This window comes from Canis lupus, chromosome 6 (assembly GCF_011100685.1).
Source record: "Canis lupus familiaris isolate Mischka breed German Shepherd chromosome 6, alternate assembly UU_Cfam_GSD_1.0, whole genome shotgun sequence".
NCBI lineage: Eukaryota > Metazoa > Chordata > Mammalia > Carnivora > Canidae > Canis > Canis lupus.
Genome location: NC_049227.1, coordinates 48,018,845 through 48,041,603, shown reverse-complemented (window position 1 = coordinate 48,041,603; position 22,759 = coordinate 48,018,845). Strand labels below are relative to the sequence as shown.

The 22,759-nt window shown below is 33.5% G+C and overlaps 1 protein-coding gene across 3 annotated transcripts in view; it reads right to left on the bottom strand.

The window, feature by feature from the left end:
• Positions 1 to 22,759, bottom strand: part of COL11A1 (collagen type XI alpha 1 chain) — a 197,026-nt gene that overhangs the window by 19,020 nt on the left and 155,247 nt on the right. For all 3 annotated transcript variants that reach the window (XM_038541182.1, XM_038541181.1, XM_038541183.1), the window contains 11 exons: positions 21,496 to 21,549; positions 19,861 to 19,914; positions 18,618 to 18,671; positions 12,984 to 13,037; positions 12,262 to 12,369; positions 11,919 to 11,972; positions 11,226 to 11,279; positions 9,894 to 9,947; positions 3,892 to 3,945; positions 3,664 to 3,771; positions 3,172 to 3,225 (listed from right to left, as the gene is read on the bottom strand). In XM_038541182.1, the coding sequence (XP_038397110.1) occupies positions 3,172 to 3,225; positions 3,664 to 3,771; positions 3,892 to 3,945; positions 9,894 to 9,947; positions 11,226 to 11,279; positions 11,919 to 11,972; positions 12,262 to 12,369; positions 12,984 to 13,037; positions 18,618 to 18,671; positions 19,861 to 19,914; positions 21,496 to 21,549 (702 nt within the window). The remainder of the gene's footprint in view (positions 1 to 3,171; positions 3,226 to 3,663; positions 3,772 to 3,891; positions 3,946 to 9,893; positions 9,948 to 11,225; positions 11,280 to 11,918; positions 11,973 to 12,261; positions 12,370 to 12,983; positions 13,038 to 18,617; positions 18,672 to 19,860; positions 19,915 to 21,495; positions 21,550 to 22,759) is intronic.

The following is a 22,759-nucleotide window of genomic DNA, read 5'->3' as shown; positions in this document are numbered from 1 at the left end:
AGGAATGGCACCCATACTGCTAACTGCTCTGTTAGATAGAGTGCAATTGTCTAGTTAGTTAGCTGCCTAACTGGAGCAATGAAAGTTCAGTAAGTTGCACTTACTGAACAGCTAAGTTGTATATAAAAGTTGGGGAAAGGGGAATGTTGTGGTTTTGTCTGACTAGTGGACCCTACAGCAGGAAGTTTCAGGCAAACTTCGGGAAGGAGAAAAGAGACCCAATGGGTAGCTGCAGAAATGCCGTGATAAACAGACTTCTGAAGCATGTGTAGACTTGGATGTGGGTGTGAATACATTTATAATTATAATGAGGAAAAACACATTATGGAGAGAATATTCAGATGAATTTCACGTGGATTAATTTCAGAGACTAATTCAAATTTATATGAGTTTTGAAACCTCTTACTTTTACCTCCCACATTTTTTTTAAGCCTTCCAACCACCTTTAAACCTCTCTTTTCCTTCTTTAATAAACTTACCATATTCTTGATGAGGGAAAGGTCCCCAGAGGAGATGGCATTTTAACAATCTTGCTCTGAATATATTTAGCATTCTTTGCTTAATTCTATTATAGTACTTACTTACTTACCTTAGACTCTAACTGCTGTAAGTCAGCATAATTTGTTAGTCCTTTTCATTTGCTTTAATAGTCAGTGTCTTTCAAACAAGTTTATTGATGATATGTATGTATGCATGAATGAGGTCAAATTTAGTGACTTTTTTTTTAAAGTAAACTCTACCCCCAAAATGGGGCGCAAACTCATGACACCAATATCAACAATATTCTACGGAGTGAGCCAGCCAGGCATCCCAACTTGAATAAGTTTTCACTAAGAATATGAAATTGTTTATTTTTCAAAACAGTATTTCATTCAATTAATCATTCTTTATTTGATGCACCTGGTACCAATGAATGGTCTAAGTGTTTTACATATAACTTATTTAATTAACATAAGAACCCTAATGAGGTAGAAGATATTAATATCTCATTTAATTCATTTAAATTTCATTACATCCCAAGAGATAGATGCTATTGGTATTTTAATTTTACAGATGAGAAACCTAAAGCTTAAAAAGAAAATAAATAGCTTTCCTAAAGCCATCCAACAAGTAAGTAGTAGTGTTTGTTTTTGAAACCAGGGAGCTTGGCTTGAGAGCCAATGACCTTAACCAATAACCATGATCAAAAACTGCCTACTAAAATAAATTTTTCTTGGCTGAGTTGAAAAGCTCATTGAATTGCCATAAAAAGCATGGTTTCTCTGCTCATCCTCACTTCATGAGGATCAACTAGCATTTTCATTAAAATTAGATATTGTCAAACTAATGGATGCTATGAAAAAGCTCCAATATATTCACATTATAAGTGCACTCTGATAAAACGAGTAGCCAGAGAAAGGCATGGCACTCATATTGCTGAATTCTGATGCTCTTCACTTCACTCTGCCTAAAAGGGTTTGAGTTTGAGATGTTCTGTCCCTTGCTCTGTAAACTCACATTTACCTAAGGGTCAAAAATATAAACTTTTACAAGCTGGAATCAGGTGATACATCTGATGGTTTTATTTTTAATATTATCTGAAGGAAATCTCCAGTATGATGTTTCTTTTTTTTTTTTTTTTTTAATTTCATCTGGATAAAGGTCAGAATACTTATTGGAAAATCTGAAATAACAAGAAAAAAATCTCTGGCATATTTTAAGGTGACATTAAGGCAAATTATTATTTTTTCCAGACTCTGACTCTAGAATTAGGAGCTTACCATATCTAAGGAGAATATTCCCTAAATAGTGGCACAGACTTGAAGCCCACTCTGCTTCAACCAGGGCCCCGTGCCTATGCTGATCGGGTCATGTACAGATTTGATAATCTCCTGATGAAGGTCATTCAAAATTTGGTGACTTTTATCCTGATACTAAAATAAATGATATTTAACTTTTCAGTGAAAGTTTTAAAAAAAAAGTCTCTTGTAATACGAAATTCTTGGTATATTTTGTGGCATTTTTACTAAAAGGAATGGCCAAAATTTCTCCTCAATAAATAAGATTATGAATCCCAGGGTTTTATTAAATAAATCTTTTTTAAAAAAGATTTTTTAATTTATTCATGAGAGACAGACACACACAGAGAGAAAGGCAGAGGCAGAGGCAGAGGGAAAGGGAGAAGCAGGCTCCCTGTGGAGCAGGGAGTCGGATATGGGACTCAGATCCCAGGACCTCAGGATCAAGACCTGAGCTGAAGGAAGATGCTCAACCGAATGAGCCACCCAGGTGCGCCTGAATCCTAGTTTTGATGGCTTTCTGAGAATGCATCTCTGAGGTAATTAATATATTCATGATAAGAGGTACTTTTGTAAAATATGAATTGCTCTACAGAAGCATTTGACTTTTTGAACCAACTTGCATCCCACGTGCATAATGGTATGCATTATTGACTATTTTGATTAATCCCTTTACATGCAACCATTTCTGAACAATGAATTTCAAATACCTCTACCATAAAATAGAATCTGTCACCCAAAAAACAATGATATTAAAGTCAAGACTTGGTTTCTCACCTATGCCAAAATTCAGTTGCGAAGATAGCCTTGGCACCTATAATACACTCCCATCCCATGTACAGTGTGCTGGTCAACTAAATGCTCTGTTGCATATCTCAAGCATGTTTGCACACAGGGTTTATGATAGTAACCAAGCTTCAGTTGTAGTAATGATGCCTTTCTTCACTAATGGAGGTTAATGTTTTATCTTCCAGCACGTATGACTCATTGAAGAGAACAATTTATTTGGTGAAGGAATCACTATATGCCTGTGCCAATGTCATTCTTTTAAATGAAGTGCCAGGAAACTAAGTGTAATTGCATGCATTTGGGGGAACTGTCCACATTTAGAAAAGAACTGGCGAGGCTATTAGTGGCATTTTATTCAGAGTGGAAATATTTTTTTTTTTTTTTTTATCCAAAGGACATAAGAAAGGAAAGATTTGATCAAATGACACATTTTCCAAATAACCGATCAGGATTACTTTCGTCTTTTTAGATCTAAGTAATGCACTTCCTTGAATGTTGGACAAAGTATAAGCTAATTTATAACATAAAACTTCAGAAATTCTTGCTTATAAATAAATTTGTTTCTTGAATTCTCCCTCTAAATAACAGAAAAGATCATACTCACCATAGGACCAGGAGGCCCATCCTGGCCTGCGGCTCCAGGGAGACCTTGTTCTCCCTATGGAAAAGAAACAATTGATTTTTTTTAATTAACAAAAGGATACATACATTTTTTCTTTCAATTTTGGAAATACAAAAAGAAAGAAAGCAAACATCACATGGGGAATATCTATGGTATGCTATAAGCAATTTTCAATCTTTCTATTTTGTGTATGTCTATATGGATGCATGTATAAAAACTGAACATCTTAAGTTCATAGGATTTAGTTTTCTATTCTGCCTTTCTCTGTTGGAATTTCACCTTGAACTTATTAAATAAATGACATATCTAAATATCTTAAGAGTATCTGACTTTAATTATTGCATAACATTTACTGAATTCCCATAAAACATCCACAAAATACCTCATGAAACAATCCTGGCATAAACCTTTTCATTCTTAATTTTTTTGGAAATAAAATATTTTCAAATGACATCGTTTAGCACAGATGCTCACCACTGGGCCAGGGATGCCCCGAAGACCCTCTGGCCCAGGCTTTCCGGCAGGTCCCTGGGGACCGACTGGACCAGTTTTTCCAGGAGGACCCTCGGCACCTGCTTCTCCCTGTTAGAAGAAAAAATATGTGAATGCATTAATAATGAGGAAAGATAGTTTTATATTATTAAAAGTATTGCAATCGATGTTGTTCAATTTATGTATAAGCCATTCAAACATGTATTTTACCTTAGCACCTTTTTCACCTTGTCTTCCCTCTGCACCTGCAGCTCCAGGAGGACCCTATAAACATAAAATTACACTTAAAATATATATTGCATATAAAAATAATATAGCTGAGGAATTGCTCACAACTACTCTGGCTTAATTTGTAACAGAATTCTAACAAACAAAACAAATTCTGACAAACTGTGGTTGTCTATAGCTATTTAGTTTAAAGCATGATGAGAAAAGAAAAAAATCAAAACCCTTTTATATAAAACTTTCATTTAAAATATTAAAAATAAATTAAGCACAGATTGACAGATAAGCACATCATGTCAGTGTAAAGAAACAGTCAAGATAATTTTTTTTAAGAAACTGATGACTTAGTCACCTTAGTATTTTAAATTCTCAGGTATCATGTATTATGTTGTAGAATTAGGATCTAAGTGCATCTATCAGATTGCACTTCCATCCTAAAGTGTGGTTCAAGATTGGCTCCTTTCTCAATCTTAGAGCATCCATATGTTATGCATTCTTATAGGATCATCTTCAAACTAGGGCAGCACAACATTTAAAATCTTGACTATCAGCAGAAATTTTCATTTTCCCGAACTATGCAATTCACATAAATAAGTTACATAAAAATAGTTATTACTTTTAAAACCTAATATTAGAGCCAGAGCGGAAAAAAAAATCTTCACACTCCATATGTTATCCAAAAGCTTATGAGATATTCTGGTGTTTGCCTGACTTTTGCAGAGCTGCATAGATTGCTATGGAGAGATGCTAATTATTAATCTGTTTAAAGCTATTCATAATATTGCTTCTCGACCATATTTGTATTTTTGTAAGATATCTGTCAACCCAGTTCTCTTTTTCTTTTTTCATTGGCTTTTTGATTTTTTACAATTTATTAGTATTCCCAAACTTCAGTTCTTTCATCCGTTAAAATATTACCAAGAAAAATTTTCTTGCTACAGAACTGTTGTTAAATTTAAATGAGATAACACATGTAAAAGTATCTTTCAAGCTTTCCAGTGTAGTAGTATCAAATACAGATATGGAATCTGGTGCTTTAAGAGCATAAAGCCTGGACTTAGACTGCCTGACTTCAAATCCTGGCTCTGCCACTAATTAGCTTTGTGATCTTTAGGAAGTTATACACCATGGCAGCTCTTCAGTTTACTTCTATGCAAAAAGTGGAGAACAATAGGAGCTATTTCCCAGAGTTGTCATAAGAACTCAATGAATTGAGAAATGTAAATGGCGTATAACAGTGCCTGGGACATTAAAAAAAAAAATTGAGCAAACATTGGCTATCGTTACTATCATTACTACAATTATTAGGTATTCTTTTATACATTAAAGCATTTTACCTATATTTTTCACCATGTTGGCAACCTAAGAGTCAGGTCAAACAAAATAGTCTCTCAAACTACATTTGTAGGCACCATGTCAACAAATTACTTTTTCTACCCATTCTGTCTATAATACCTGAAAAATATAAATTCCATGTTTGAAACTACTTATTTTAACTGGAAAATTTTGAGTTGGCTAAAAAATGAGATATAATATAATCCTGAAATATATAATCAGATTTTGAAATCTGATACTCATATTTCCTTCTTGCATTTGCATAATCATCTGTGAAATATAACATGACATTTCTAAATCTTATAGCAAAATGAGAAAAGAATCATTTATAGTACATAATACAACATCCAAGGTATCAAAGAAATAATGAATTTTTCAAGCTAAGACATTATAATTCTCGGTATATCTAAATTTTATTTCCATTAATTACACTGGATCATCACTTATGCCATTTCTTAATATCTTTCAAATCAACAAAAAAGGGCGCATTCTATTGTACCTGTACAATAAGAATGCTTTTAGCCTATAAAGCTACCCCCAATATATATTTGTAATAATTTATTCTAAGACATAAAATTTACAATTTAAAATAATTATAAAATATAAAATAAAATATTTCACTTCCATTAATTAACTGAATCTTTTATTATTATTTAACAAGCATTAAAATTCAATCTAGTGTTGAAATTTTCTGCACAAGTTCAAACAGAAGTACAAACAGTCTAAATAAGAAACTCCATGATCTCTAAAAAATTACATTTCATTTTCCCCCAGTCTCTCTTGTTTTCCATCTGTTTATTTCAATTTTTGCAATGCATTGTACTCACAACAACTGTGATTGAGGTTGGAGGTTGGAGAGATGGTGTTAATTGGCAAAAATAAGGTGAGGCAGGAGGATGACTTTCTCTCTTTCAGATGCCATATTAATATGCTAATGGTGAGCACATGCTAGTCTTTCATATGGTCTTTTAAAACCACATTGAAATGAGTATCAAGCACTTCATCAAACTCAGAGCATTCTGTGAACTCATTTATCTCAGAGAGAATCAATGAATATAGCCTTGGTCATTATTTTCTCAATATCATCACTGTAATGCCATATATGATTAGACACACATTGTGCCTCAACCCAAAGGAAGAAATGTACAAATTCTGAAGCAGTCTCCTGAGGCAGCAGCATTATGTTAACAATAATACATGCTTAAAACTTAAGTGTTTCTTTTTAATTTTCTGCTACTATGCGAGAGGATTTTGGTATAGAAGCATCAGTTTCAAATAATTTCCAGTGTTAAAAATGTTGTCATAAATTATTTTGGTGTGATGTTTGAAATAATAACATATGCAAACCTAAACAACCATAATGATTACGATTTTGGAAACAGAAATTATGAGATTCAGCTGAACAATGAGCTTTTCCTTATTCTATTAAGGTTTTTCCTTAAACTAGTGGCATAGAGATATGGAGTCTTTCCAAAGAATTGCATTTACACACCTGGACATATAGAATAGAAAATTTATAAACATCTAGCTTTACAAATAAGCAAGTCATTGGCTGTCTAAAATTGTAACATAAATATTGCTTTTACTGTGAGGAAGAAAAGAAAATCCGAGTTTGAAGAGCCTAGAGAATTTAAATACAAGTAAACTACAACACAAACACAAAACTGTGATTCAAATAGAGTTTCTCCATCCCAAAAGAATTTCTTCCCTCTTTGAATGAATGCCTATATCTGTCATGGTGGAAATCCATATTAAATGGATTTTCTCTGTTCTTTATCTCATTTTTCCCAATTTCATTTACTTATATTTTTTTTCCAGATGGCACAGATTCTTTTTTTAAGAAAGACTGGGATGGAAACAGAAAAACACACTTTTTCTAGGAGAATAAAAAAAAATTAATAATGCGTATGGACAAACTCTTGTTTTAGTCATTTATTTTTCATATATCTGCATAAACAGATGATCAAGGACTTAACCTAGCAAACATTACACTTACTGTACTTTCATGAACTAATGAGTGTTCTGATTGGAAAATGCCTCCTAAAACATGAGAAAATAAAACGGGCCCCCCCATTAAAATCTCTACCAGTAGCCACTGTTACATGGGATTTTCTTCATCATGAGAAGTATACTTCATATAAAACACAAAGCATAAGTCTCTCTCCACTATTCACATTTTGCAGTATTATTCTATAATTTGTCTATTCTTCCATTCATATAAAAATATTTAAGTTGTCTTTACATGCCAGAAATGTGCTGTGCATGGAGAATACAAAAACAAAAACAAAAAACCCATGAAATCCTAAGGAGTTCATGAAGTTTAGTTATGAAGATGGACATCAAAATTAACAAAGACAGTACTTTATAAAATATGCAAAGATGAAGTAGGCATGTTCTAGTTTGACAGTAGGGAAGGCTTTCCTAAGAATGTCATCTCTGATCTGAATCGTAGTGTTGGGTACATGTGGAAGGGGTGTTTCCTTCTAGTTCTTTATTTTTGACCATTCACATTCATGCATACAGGCATAGGGATAGAAAGAATATTTAATAAGAATATATGCACAAACATAATAACTTGTGTATATGATAAGAATATATATGCATTAAATGGTGTGTGTATATATATATACAGATAGTTTTTTTTCTGTATTTCTACCAGTTAATATCAATGATTTTAATTTTTTATCGTGGACTTTCCACTGGCAATATGAGCTGAAGTCTTTAAAATTCCATTTAAAAGGTACATTTTGTGCATTTCATAATGTTTAAATTATTTTAGTGATCTCTAGAATTTTTTTCAATATAAGAGCATGGAACTAGCTCTTGGTTTCAAAAGGCTATAATGATAACTTGTATTAAAATTCCATGGTTTATTGACACAAACTGTACAATATTCAAGTGCCTTGAGGAAATGTACATTTTTCCCCAGTATTACAAATACACGACAGAATGCTCGTGTACTACAAATGACAACTTAATTTTCCTACTTGTTCAATAACAGTTAGAATCTTGTTTCTCAGTATCACTGCCACTCGCAACATTCTGATCAATATTCTATTAGGAAGGTTTATTATCATCTACTCATCCATCTAGAAAGTTTTAATAGCATTCAGACTGCAGGCAAAAGTAGGCAAGAGATCTCAAAAATCATGTTACACTTTGTAATTACTTTCTAAGAATAACAGCCCAATGGTTGGTTTGTAATGTATTTTTTTTCCCCACCCAGGCCATGCTTTGGCGTTGCCAATAACAAAACAAAACAAAACAAAAATAATATTATTTAGAATATTGCCAGAATCTGTGCTCACTTCAGCAGCACATAAACTAGAATATTGTTAGAATGTAAGAAGAAGGGGGAAGGAGGAAGGAAAAAAAAAAAAAGCACTTGGTCAGTGAAGAGAAAACTGTATTCAGAGATGATGTGTAATATAAACAATTCATTTCTGGCAAAGACAAATGCTTATAAATATTAACTCAAATTTATAGTGCTGAGGGACAAAATTAAAATCTGTTCATACAGTATGTATATGAGGATGTATAGTATGCAAATCCCCCTAAAACAAACTACCATTAGAAAGCTGGGTGTATATGCAACTGATGAATAACTGAAACTAATATACTACATCTGAAACTAATGATGTACTACATATTGCCTAATTGAATTAAAATTTAAAAAAATTAGAAAACATGGGATCCCTGGGTGGCGCAGCGGTTTGGCGCCTGCCTTTGGCCCAGGGCGTGATCCTGGAGACCCGGGATCAAATCCCACATCAGGCTCCCGGTGCATGGAGCCTGCTTCTCCCTCTGCCTGTGTCTCTGCCCCTCTCTCTCTCTCTCTCTGTGACTATCATAAAAAAATAAATAAATAAATACTAAAAAAAAAAAATTAGAAAACAACAGTGATCCCAGGTATTCTGTGCCTTAGGATTACTGAAAGGAGAATGAACCTAAGAAATATATTTTGATGTTTACCACATATTTTGTTTGCTGGTAGGTCACAAAATAGACTGAAGGTGGTGCAGAAGAACAATGTACATTGATGTAAGTGCTGCAAGAGGCAGGTCAACAGAGTTTTATAATGAAAATAGTACAATCTTAAGAAAAAGGCAGTTGAAGTAAATCTCCCAAGATCCCCTGGAGCCAATATTTTGAACAAGATCTATTTATTTCTATTTTACTGTCCTCTTTTGTTGAAATCCTGCCATGTTTCCAAACCAGAGAAGCTGGACCATGTGAAAGCAAGCTAACACCACATGGTAACTGAGTCCTGTGCTCTTTCTATTGATGCTTGCATTTAGGTTTTTACAACGGTTTTAGCTAGTGCTAGACTGCAGCATCTCATCTTCCTGTAGCCCACCAAGAGTGGGAGTTCAGGATTCCATACATCTTTTATAACAGCCTACATTCATCCAGAGGGAGACCTCAGCTCAGAGGAGTGGGAAACTACTGTTCATTGTGACAGATTAAATCTGTCCATGTGTGTTCTATTTTAATAAGAATTTTGACAAACAAAAGAGATTACCCTGTTCTCCATGACTTATAACTTTCAGCATCATTGTAATGTACTGCCTACAGCTTACAAATATTAAACAAATGTTTATACACAGTAGATAATGAGTGGATGTTTCAAATAAAGAATTTCAAAAACTTACCCTTTTTCCAGGAGGACCTGGTGGGCCAGCCTCACCAGATGGGCCAGGAGGACCCTTGAAAATGTGAAAAATACCTTTTAAGTAATTGAGCATTGTTTTATGGTTCATAGCATTTTTCCACACCTGGACTGAAACTACGCTTCTTTCTTCTCCCCATATCTACCTTTCCTGGATAATCTCATTTCTGTTCCAAATACCTAAACATTCTCTATATATCCATAATTAGAGTCAGTACATTCAGATGGCAAACTCTTCCATAGCTGGAAGAAAGTGAATCAAATTTCTTCTTCTTCAACTGTTCTTTTAAAAAGTGCTAACATATCTGACAAGCAGCTAGTAGACCTACTAACGAACTGAACCATATGATGAATAACTCTACTCCTATCAAATATATTTGTGAAACCATAGAATAATTACTTCTAAATTTCTTCTGGTACAGAAGTAGCATTTCTACGCCAAGGAGTACTCAGCACGTTAGGATATAACCCATAAGTCCTATCTACACAGAATAAGCCTACAAATATTCAGTGGGGATGGTACCAGAGACAAAGTTATGTTAGGGGTGTGATTTGTCTTTGGCCCCTACTTAAGTTAGTGCCTTCCTTTACCTCTCCCTAAATAACCATAAGTGGCTAAAGCCCCTACTCAGTCATTCTCAAATTAAAAAAAGAATAGAGGGCAGCCCCTGTGGCTCAGCAGTTTAGTGCCGCCTTCAGCCCAGGGTATGATCCTGGAGACCCCGGGGTCGAGTCCCATGTCGGGCTTCCTGCATGGAGCCTGCTTCTCCCTCTGCCTGTGTCTCTGCCTCTCTCTCTCTCTGTCTCTCAAGAAAAAATAAATAAAATCTTAAAAAAAAAAGAATAGAATAGAAATGTAGTCCAATACAATGCTGAATTTGTTTAGGTTAGTAACTGAAGTACAATCACACTAATGATAGGCTGATAACATGGCTGTCTTAATTTCAGTCTTATTTGTGTTTTTAAAAAATCTTTTTAATTAATACAAATAGTTTTATTTGATATAGTATGATAAAATAATTAGTATGCTATTATTACTTTTTTATTACAAAGGTGCTTATATTTCTTAAATCACATCAAGTAACAAACTCCATGTAAGTTTGACTTTAAATTGAAATTCAAAAAAAAAAAAAAATCAAAAAAAAATCAAAAAAATAAAATAAAAAAATAAAAAAATAAATTGAAATTCAAATATAACTTATAATCCTTTCAGAAAAACATATGCCCATATAGTTATGTTTTTGAAACTCTGATTATTTCTTTAAAATGTCTTAAGACTATGTAAAGATCTAATAAAAATAGTGTGCTTACTTACCGGTTGACCAGGATCTCCATCTTCACCCTTGTCACCACCAACACCATCTTGACCCTGTAATGGGCAATAGAAAGTGATCCCATATATTTCTCACTATGAGCTCATTTTATTAAAACAAAAATGTATGATATACTCTCTGAGTCCTTGAGATAAATTATTACTAAATGGACAAATAAAAGTATTACAAAAATTGTTCAGCTCTATTTTAAGGATTGTGGTATATCTCTCACTCTTTCAATAAAGATTTGTGAAAATCACACCCCATCAAATTTAAAATACAGTATGCTGTTCATATAAGAAAAGGAGGAGGATGTAATTAGTATACAAGGCCAGTGTATCCCTGCACATGAACAAATATAGCACAATTGGAGATAGGATTTACATCTTAGGAGAGCCTGAAATAAAAACAAAGATGCTGTAACTTTGAAATCATAGTAATGCTGCTACTTAAATAGTACAACCCAGCAAAGTGTGGAAAACTGACCCAAATGAAGAAAATAATCATGCAACATAGATCTAATTGTTTTCAGCTATATGGATTTTATTGTTGTAGTTGTGATTGCAGTTTACATTTTCTTTTCCTTTCTATTTTTGGGGGATCCACTGAAGTCACCAAGAATTTTCTTTATTAATAGTAGAGACACTGGGAACCTCCCCGTCAAAATAGTTCCCTTATTTTCCCGTAATACTTACTGCAGGGCCAGGTTCTCCAGGAGGACCGGGATCACCAGGAAAACCAACAGGACCCTAGAACGATGTTTTTAGAAGAAAGAAGATAAATAAAAATATTTTTTATAAAGTCATGATATTCTGATGTTCTTAAGAGCTAGGTATGGCAAAACCAAATGAGAATATTTCCCTTCTGCTAGAAAATTTTTTAAAATGAAATTAATGGATAATGTTTATGGATATATGAAATGATGAAAAGTCAGCTTCACCAGCTATGGGCCAGAGCTTTATGATTTCTAACCTTTCTATGTAAAAGCTGAGTGGCTTTGACATAGTTGTCACTTCAAAGGGGACCAAGCTCACTTACCGGGTTACCCTTAGGGCCATCGTCACCTGGTGGTCCCTTGGCACCAGGAGGTCCAGCAGCACCAGGCGGGCCAGCCTCTCCTTTCTCTCCTCTTTCCCCTTTGGGGCCCTACAACAACATAAGAAAAAGAATGATTATCTTATAAGCTTTAAATCAGAATTTCTTAGCCTCACAGCATATTGGATCAGCAACTCTGCTGTGGGGGGCTGTCTTACGCATTTGCAAGATATTTAACAGCATTTGGTCTCTACTAATTTGATCCCTGTGTGTGACATCAAGTGTGACATTCCTCCAAGTGTGACAACCAAAAATGTCTCCAGACATTGCCAAATGTTTCCTGGTGGTCAAATTCAGTCCAAGTTAAAATCAAACAAAATTAGAATGAATACAATCTTAATTCAATTCATAAATGCTTATTTGATTTAGCAGGGTTTGCTCCTTTTATGAACAGTCCACCAAAAAAATGTATACACGGCTTATAGTTTTAATGCTCTAACTTAGGCAAATGTCATTTGTTTTTCAATTTCTACGTAGAGCAAAATATACACAGGATATGCAAAATTATTAAATGAAAAGGCTCTGCATTTGTGATTATTCTTAATGGGTTGGAAAGGAAAAGTAAATAACTGAATTACAGCCAGATGTAAGTTACTAGTTTAAAAGACTCTAAAAGGAATTCTCAAACTGTTAACACCCCATATGGACAATAAGCTAGCACTTACGCCTGTGCCTGCTTCCCCAGGAGGCCCCGGGTTCCCTGCTTCTCCAGGTTCACCCTAGAAGAAAGCAAATGAGCTTCAAAACTCAGAAATGACAAAAACAACAGCATAGAAATTATGTTTTTGCAACAGAAAAACTGCCTTCAATGATGACCACCATGACATTTTAGACTAGACTTTAAATCATTATATTGTTTAGAAGGTAGTAGAACTGGGTGTTATACTATATGTTGGCAAATTGAATTTAAATAAGATATTTTAAAAATAAACAAATAAAAGGCAGTAGAAGACTTTATTAAGAGGAAGGAATTTTTCTAATTATTGGCTTCAGTATTTTTTTTTCTCAAGTGAGGAGCCAGAAGTATGTAGGCTGAATATGACAATTCTCATCAGCGACTTAATAGTTATAGCCTTAACCTCAATTTGCCACCACACCACACAAAACAGACATCTGCATGTTTCCTAACAAATTTTGTGTTTGTGCTGTATCGGTATTCATACTATAATTTAGTTTATTGATTAAAAAACCTTTATTCTTAACTAAGAAATTAATTTGCTTTATCTTTATAGTAGCAAATAAGCAAATCATTTGGCGGTATTTTGAAAATCCTATGAAACACATTTAGTAGAGATCTAAAGACATAGAAAAATACTGTATTTCTAAAACACATAAAGATACTTAGATAGTAATTGAAATTGCTCCTTTTGAGAATATACACATTGTAAGTTCATTAGCTTTTAAGATCTCCCGATATAAATATGGATGGATAATTTCTACCTCAGCAGATTAATAAATAAACCTCCTAGATTAGTAGGTTTTAGTTATGAAGATCTGTCACTAATTTTGTTACACTGAAAAATGAATAATATTTGATTCAGCAATCATCCAAGTGAAATAAGACTGCATTCACGTGTCATGTTTCTACACAAAATCAGTGGAACCTAGAAATTCTGAAGTGGAAATTGTTTTAAATTTCAAAAAAAAAAAAAAAAGGGAGATCTGAATTCCCTTTAATTTTTAACTCTGCTATTTCCAATAAAACTGGTATAAACTTATTGCTCATAAATTGGTTTGAAATGCATTATATTAAATATAAACTCCAGAGGATGTATTATTCAGTGTACATAATTTTTTATTCTTTGAGAATATTCACATATTTTAACTTCTTGAATTATCTGCATAATGATGGAAGATATCAAGTATTTTCTGGGAATTTATTAGTAGTAGTATTGTGTGTAAATTATTTTCTCTCTCAAGATGAGTAGCAAATATTACCTGTTATTTTAGATAAATCTTACAAGTAAAATATTGCATTTACATTATTTACAAAGCAACAAATCATCTATCTCAGGTTGATGGAATTATATATATATATGTGTATATATATATATATATATACACACATATATATGTAATATTTTAGTGATATTTTAAGACCTATTATTCATATCTCTGAAATAAAACTAAAGCAGTTTGCCATTCAAATCCACTACAAATGTCCATACTAAATGCTTTGTATTTTAAACATACACAGTATACTGCATGATCTCACTTATATGTGGGACTTAAAATAGCTAAACTCATACAAGCAGACAATAGAATGCTAGTCACCTGGGATTGAGGCGTGAGGTACATGGGGAAATGTTGGTCATAGGTTACAGAATTTCAGACACACAAGATGAATAAGTTCTGGAGATCTAATATTAGCAACGTGAATCTAGTTAACAATACTGCATTGTATGCTTGAAATTTGCTAAGAGAATAGACCTGAAGTGTTCTCACATCACATTCAAAGAGATGTAACTTGGGATGCCTGGGTGGCTCGGTGGTTGTGCATCTGCCTTTGGCCCAGGTCATGATCCCAGGGCCTGGGATGAAGTTCTGCATGGAGGTACCCAACCCTGCTTTTCCCTCTGCCTGTGTCTCTGCCTCTCTCTCTGTCTCTCTCATGAATAAATAAAATCTTTAAAGAGAGAGAGAGAGAGAGGAAGTAATGTGAGGTAATGAATATATTAATTAGCTTGAGTGTGGGGGTTATTTCACATTGTATACTTATATCAAAACTTCTAATTGTACACTGAAGATATACAATTCTTATTTGTCTTTTATACCTCAATAAAGCTGGAGGACAAATAAGGGTCATCTATTGACCAAGTACAAAAGGTCTTCTTATGAATGGTGGTATCACAGAAGTTGGAACTAGAGGGGAAATAACTATACTTTTTTAGTCACACCTGTGTATTTTGTGGTTCCCTTTTAATCCTTGATCATTATAAAGAAAAGTTGATTCCTCAAGGACTGTTTCCATTTTAGTGAGGAAAATGATAAGTGATAAAGAGATGGAGTTCAATAATTGTCTTTTTTATTCTTTTATTCTTTTTCCTTCCTCCTGTATGTTCATGTTTTGTTTCATAAATTCCACAGATGAGTGAAATCACATGGTATTTGTCTCTCTCTGACTGACTTATTTCACTTAGCACAATAGTGATGAATCACTAATTCTACTTCTGGAAGCAATATCGCACTGTACGCTAACTAATTAGAATTTGAATAGAAAGTTTGAAAAGAAAAATAAAGAAAAAAATAAATGTTAAGATTTAAAGACAAGGTTTTAGTACAAAGTATCTTCACTTTGAGAATAATGCATTAATATTCATTTGTTAAAAATACATTTGAAAATAACCTTTGAGTATATTAGAGCCAGTGTGCACAATATAAATAGCAATTACTTAAGATGAAATTGGTATTATTTAAAAATGTTCCATATTGAATCTCTTGAAAGGGGGTGGGACAATATTACAAGTAAAGAAAGAAAATATTGCAACAGACCGCTTATATAGATTGAATCTGTATTTCTAGCATCACCAAAGCTACACTATATTCATTTGAAGAATAATAACTGATAATCAATGATATACATTCTGTGAAGAAAAATGGCATAGGAAGGAGATTCTAGATTATAAATGTATTATTACTTATCATGCAACTATTTTACCCCACTCAATCAGTTATTCAGGTTAAAACTCTTTTCAGAAGGAACAGCAAATTGTATGCCCAAAGTCATAAGGTATACATTATATCTTAAGGTAATCATCTTTGTTAGGTAATATCTCCTTGTTTTAAAGAAATAATTGAAGTGGAAAATCCATCTGTAGCAAATATTTATTACATGGAAAGCAGGTTAAACATATGTAAGAAAGTGCAGCATGACTAAAGGCTATTAGTTTTCTTTTCTCTTTTTTTTTTTTCATTGAATTTCATTGGATTTTTTTTTTCATTGAATTGGTGACTGGGAATATATTTTCTAAAATAGAAGTGGGGAAGCATTCAGCCAGAGTCAAAGTTGATATCAGAAATCTATAATCTACTCCAAATTATATTACCCTCGATTCTGAAGACAAAATTAAAATTAGAATTTTATTTCTATCGTATCACATAGAAAAACAATTTTAATAGGAAAAATTAAAACTGTTTTTCAGTGTAACAAATTTAGATCAGGTGCATTTTAACTGTAAGAAGTTAAATCACCATCTTGATTAACTGAATCATTTTCTTAAGACTCAAAGTTAACCAGGTATTAACAGATAGCCTTTATGCAAATGGAAACAATATGGAAAAATAATTTTCCCAAAGTCCAAAACTCTGGCATCCATGTTTATCTTCAAGAATTATACAAGATAAAACCATAATTGTAACTGAAGTACTTAAACTTGCTCCTACTGTACCTGGGAGCTTTAGGAAACTGTAATATAAACTGAAAGGGCTTTTAAATTTAGGATATATTTATTAAGGATTATTTCATATATTTCCAGGTGGGCAAAACTAAAACTAGAGACCAGTTCTCACAACCATCTAGTCAACATTACAGCCAAAAGGGGATGGCACCAAGGGAAGAAAGAGCAACGAGTCTGTCTTCATCTATCTCATAGTTTTGCCATCCGAGACCAGTTATCTCTGTTGCTACTCTTCCTACGACAACTCTACTCAATGAAAAATGTTCTTTGAATCCGACCCCAACTAACTTGCATGTTTTCAACACAAAACATTACATTTAAAAATATAAACAGAGCCAGTAAAAAAAAAAAAAAATACTTGACTATTTATGCAGTAAGAATTAGGTAATAATTTTAAAATGCTTCTAATTTAGTAACGAAGAAATTAGTTGAATAGTTGACCATATCGGATTAATTATAACCAAAATTGTAGACTGTGTTTAGCAGATATACACATGAAAATACTACATTCTGGGAAGCCCAGGTGGCTCAGCAGTTTAGTGCCGCCTTCAGCCCAGGGAGTGATCCTGGAGACCCGGGATCGAGTCCCACGTCGGGCTCCCTGCATGGAGCCTGCTTCTCCCTCCCTCTCTCTCTCTCTCTCTCTCTCTCTCTCATGAGTAAATAAATAAAATCTTAAAAAAAGAGAAAGAAAATACTACATTCTAATCCTATCGCACTTCTTTTATCTGAGGGTTAAATCTTTTACTTCAAATAAATAAACGCAATATGTGATATGTCAAAACTCTTTGAGACCAAACAACAGAATCGCTTTTACAATTAGGACAAGTCTTCTGATATCATTTAGTTAATAACTAGAAATTTCAGGAAATACCTGCATTTTTTCATTGTATAGTATTTATGGAATGAAATCTAATTTGTATCCCTCAAAATTGGTAAATAACTATTTTTTAAAATTAAGACCAGTGTCAATTTTCTTAAAAATTCTATTAAGAAATGAGCATGAATATTCTTTCATAAATAAGAATTTAAAGAATCATTTTGACATTTTCATAATAAGAAAGAGAAGATATTTTAGATGAAATCATTTTCATGAAAAAAAAAGAAGCTATATACATATGAGCCCAGATGTTATGGCACATGCCAAGTATTTTGAAAAGTGCCAAAGATGGGTGATATTATTTCAATGAAAATGCAACTCCAAGTATGACAAAATGAATGATTATTTCTTTTGTAATTTGAAAAATTCCTTTTTACTGTTTGAATCCATTATATCAACCAATCTTCTTTTTCAGGAATGAGTGTTATTAGAGACACTTAGTCTAGTCAGACTTACATGGGAGTAGATCCTGACTTACTTTCTAATGACAAAACTTTGATGAAATTACTGAAATTCTTTAAACTTCAGCTGTCTCAGCTTAAAAATGTGGATAATAATACTATCATCAGAGGTGATTGTGTTGATTAAAGGAACTAATCTAGGGATCCCTGGGTGGCTCAGAGGTTGAGCGTCTGCCCTCAGCTCAGGGCATGATCCTGAAGTCCCGGGATCAAGTCCCACATCGGATTCCTGTGAGCAGCCTGCTTCTCCCTCTGCCTATGTCTCTGCCTCTCTCTGTGTGTCTCTCATGAATGAATACAATCTTAAAAAAAAAAAAAGAAAAGAAAAAGAAAAAGGTAAATAACCTATGTCCAGGACTCAGCACAATACCTGGCAACAAAAAAATGTGGTGTCTCAAAATCACATCATCACTAATATTTAAGTACTAGAGTGGATTGGCTGGGATTCATATAACTATGTGTAAAATACTTAGTACTATTAGACGTACTTAAAATATTATCCAATATCATCAAAGTCTTTACTTCTTGCTGGGTCAAACTGTATATCACTATATTCCTCACCTTTTCTCCAACACCACCGACTGAACCAATGGATCCTGGGGGTCCTTGTGGTCCCTACAGTGTAGAAAAAACAATATAGTTATCCTCATTCTTGTAACAAATAACAAATTCATAAACATATATGGTAGTTCTCAAAGAGGGAGAAGCATACACAAGAATATTCCAAGTCATTTGAAGGATGGGACAAAATGATGTCCGTTATTGTCAAATTTACTGGATAGCAAATAATTTAATTACATTAAATTGATTTTCAAATTCACCAGAATTTCAAAGATATGCCAGAAAACTTTCCAACTCTAGTCATGTTGGTTGATATGCAGAAGATAATTTCAAAATCCTTGCCCATTGCATAGGGAAGAATAGAGGGTGATTCTGTAAATTTTTGATGTGGATCAAAGTATAATCTGGTTAAGAGTTAGGTGATCCATGCAGAAAACAGTATGAACCCTCGTTTAACCTGTATATTACTTAAGGAGAATTAAAATGCAAAAGCTCCGTACGCCTGGATGGCTCAGTGGTTGAGCATCTCCCTTCCACCCAGGGCGTGATCCTGGAGACCCAGGATCGAGTCCCGCATCAGGCTCCCTGCATGGAGCCTGCTTCTCCCTCTGCCTCTCTGTCTCTGTGTCTCTCATGAATAAATAAATAAGTCTTAAAAAAACAAAACAAAACCTAAAAGCTCTTTTAGTACATCTATTCCTAGTCTATTTTACCCCATTCTGGCCTGAGCTAATTAAAAGCAGGCATAACAAGAGCAATTGAAAACAAGAATAAACGACTTTTTCATTGTGAAAAGTTGAGATCAGAGGAGAGATGACATCACATTCTGTACATTTGCTAATGGTAACAGTAAGATAAATGTGGCATTACATTTCAAATTCTGTAATATTGTAGCAGTGGGTCGATTATTAAGCATGGGGAAGACTGTCTTTACACAATTGAGCGAAAACATCTTACATGGTAAGAGGTGCACATACTATATTGCATATAATTCTCTAATATATCTTATATTGAATGTGAACTATGAACCTCTTTTATATGTGAGGTGACCAGTTCCCTATAAAGCCTATTTATTTTCCTATAAAATGAAATGTAGTGAGTAGATGATTTTTGAGCTCTTGTCCACTTAAACATTTAGCAATAGTGCAATTGTCTTCATAGTGTCTTATATACCATCTGTCATTAAATAATACTGACATTTATACAACTTCAAAATAATTAACATATATTTCACAGTTCTTACATCAGCTCCATTGGGACCTTGAGGACCTCTTGGGCCTGGAGGACCAGGTGGACCCTGTAAGAGATGAATATGAAGGTTTATGAGGACCAAACACACTATATTTCTGACATCTTCATTTTGCAATCAAGAAAATGAAACGAAGTTTCATGCTGTAAAATCATAACTGGTGAACCATAGCAGGGTTATAAGTCATTGTTGATGGATATAGTATCATGTTAGTAAATGAGTCTCTACACAAAGCTAGGAGGAAATTAGGACTGCGGGCAAACAATTTGATTAAAAATTAGAAAATCAGGCTATTGCTACTATCTGGTACAATGAATTCATAATACAACAGAAATATGTTATACTAGAATATGCTAGAATGTTGGTTTAAAAAGGAACACAAAGTTGGAACAAGAAATGGTGCTTGATTAGATTTAGAATTTATTAATTCTATAAAGGTATTTTTTATTTGTATATTCTGTTTGTGTGTGTGTGTGTGTGTCAGCTCGTATGTTCTACATGTTAGAACAGAAATAAGATTAACTATTTAGTTGTCTTCCTAAAAGAGATGTTCTTTCTCCGGTTGTTCACTAAAAAGACCTCAGGGTACTCCTTACAAAATACTGATGTCTGGAACCCCTTACCTCAAGGTTGTGATTAAATTAGTCTGTAGTGAATACCAGGGCATTAGAATTACTTTTAAAAGTCACAGTTTATTCTAATATCATTGTTGAAAACTTCCTTACTAATAGCTATTATTATTAGTAATGTCAGAGAGAAATCTATTAATGATTGAAGGAACCTTAGCAATCACATCTAGAAAGGAGCTATGTACCCGATGCTGCTCAGAGTATTAGTTGAGTCACCAATGTTTATTATGTTCCCTGTTTTTAAGTTTGCTGTGATGTAAAGAATATTTCCTTATTTGAAGAAAATAAAATCTAAAATGCAAGTGTAAAAATTTCAAAACATGTATTCTGAAGGAAGTAAGAGATGGGGGCAATGTTTATCGAAAGGAAGGAGTGATTAGGAAATTTACTCATTACATTCATTATAGATTTCAGTTACCTTGGATAATTGTTTCCTTATCCAAAGTAATGCTCAAGGAACAAATATGTGTATTTCAAAGTTTTAGTGAACTCTTAGATTCATACTTAAGAGCAGAAAGCCAGGATCAATAAGTGCAAATTATCTTGTCATATCCTTCTAATTCAGATAGAATTCCTTATTAAATTAGGAATTTGTTACAAAGTACAGTTTTGTGCTAACTTTTGCTAATTATCCAAATCATAGGTGACTATTTCCTCCTCTTTACCTGGTGCACTTCAAAGTCGGGAGCTAAAAACTAATAAAAACCTGAAGTTTGGCAGTTTATATAGACAAAAATAGTACATATACTTAGAAACAAATCAGTAATGCCGCATGTGCATATACCATTACTGCAAAGTGAAAAAGGGAACAGAAAGAGAGGTATTTGCTGAGAGAGACTCCAATGGTCACAGACACAGGTTGGGTGGGAAAAGGGGGAGGCAGCCATCTGAAAAATCATGGCCTTCAGGACTACTTTGTTCATATTACTAGATCTGAAGAAAGATATTAGTAATAGGAAAATTCACAATAACCATAATATCCTAAAAGATACAAACTTACCATGGGACCAACATCCCCATTTTCACCTTTTTCACCAGGCGGGCCTGGCAGTCCCTAAGAAAACATAATAGGAAGACAGGAAAAGTCACTATGTATTTAAAAGGAAACTTTTGGCCAATTTCTAATATAAAATCAAAATTACATATAATGCCAACAGGAACATGAAATTAAGATTTAGAAACTGTCACCTGTCGAAATACATACAATGCAAGTTTTAACTGCATATAATAAAATTTCATACTTACGTTTTCAAATAAAATTTATGCTTTGTATAATATTATACTGTTTGATTTTAGTTACACAAACTAAAACCATAATTTAATCTGGGAATTCATGAACACTTAATCATTTGCTTCATCTTTTATGAGAAGTATATAGGACTGCCATTGCAAAGATTTTTCTGAAAAATCCTGTCTCAAATGATTTTAGGACACCCTACTAAAGTGAGGTTTTCATAGTTATGTACCAATTTGACAAAACTCTTTTGAAAATAAGTATTCCAGGGGCACCTGGGTGGTGCAGTTGGTTGGGCGACGGACTCTTGATTTCTACTCCGGTCATGATTGCACAGTCCTGGGATCAAGCCTCATATAGGGCTCCCTGCTCAGTGGGGAGTCTACTTCTCTCTCTGCCTCTGCCCCTCCCCCTGCTTGTGAGCACAAGCGTGCTCTTTCTTTTCAAATAAATAATCTAGTATAAGTTTATCTGTGAAATATGCTTAAAATAGGTATAATAATTATTGGACAGAAATAGTAAAAGTGGCAATAGGTTTTAATATGGTAAAATTATGGATCGTTTAATTTTTTTAATGTTTTTAGTATTATTACCATCATTTATTTACACCTTATACACCCTATACATACTTTATTTTAAATATGTGTATAGTAGTATTTCAGACACAATTTTTTAAGAAATAAAAATACACAGCACAAAAGCTATAAATCTGTGCTGGTATTTTAGTAAAATTATTGACTTGGCACTACACTGCAGTGGCTGCAAATTATTTGACCGTGACCCATAGTAATAAATATATATCACTTATTACTCCCTAAATGTGCACATGCAAAATAGCTGAAAGATGAGTTTCAAAAAATAATGTCCTTAATGCACAGATGATGATCTTTGATATTTTTACCTTGTCCTGTTATATTTCACTTTTTTAAAACCCTGGTAATAACCCACTAAACTATTTTTATGACTTCCTAATTCCACATGATTCTGTTTGCAGAGAGGCTACTTTACTGAGTATATCTGTAAACATTTT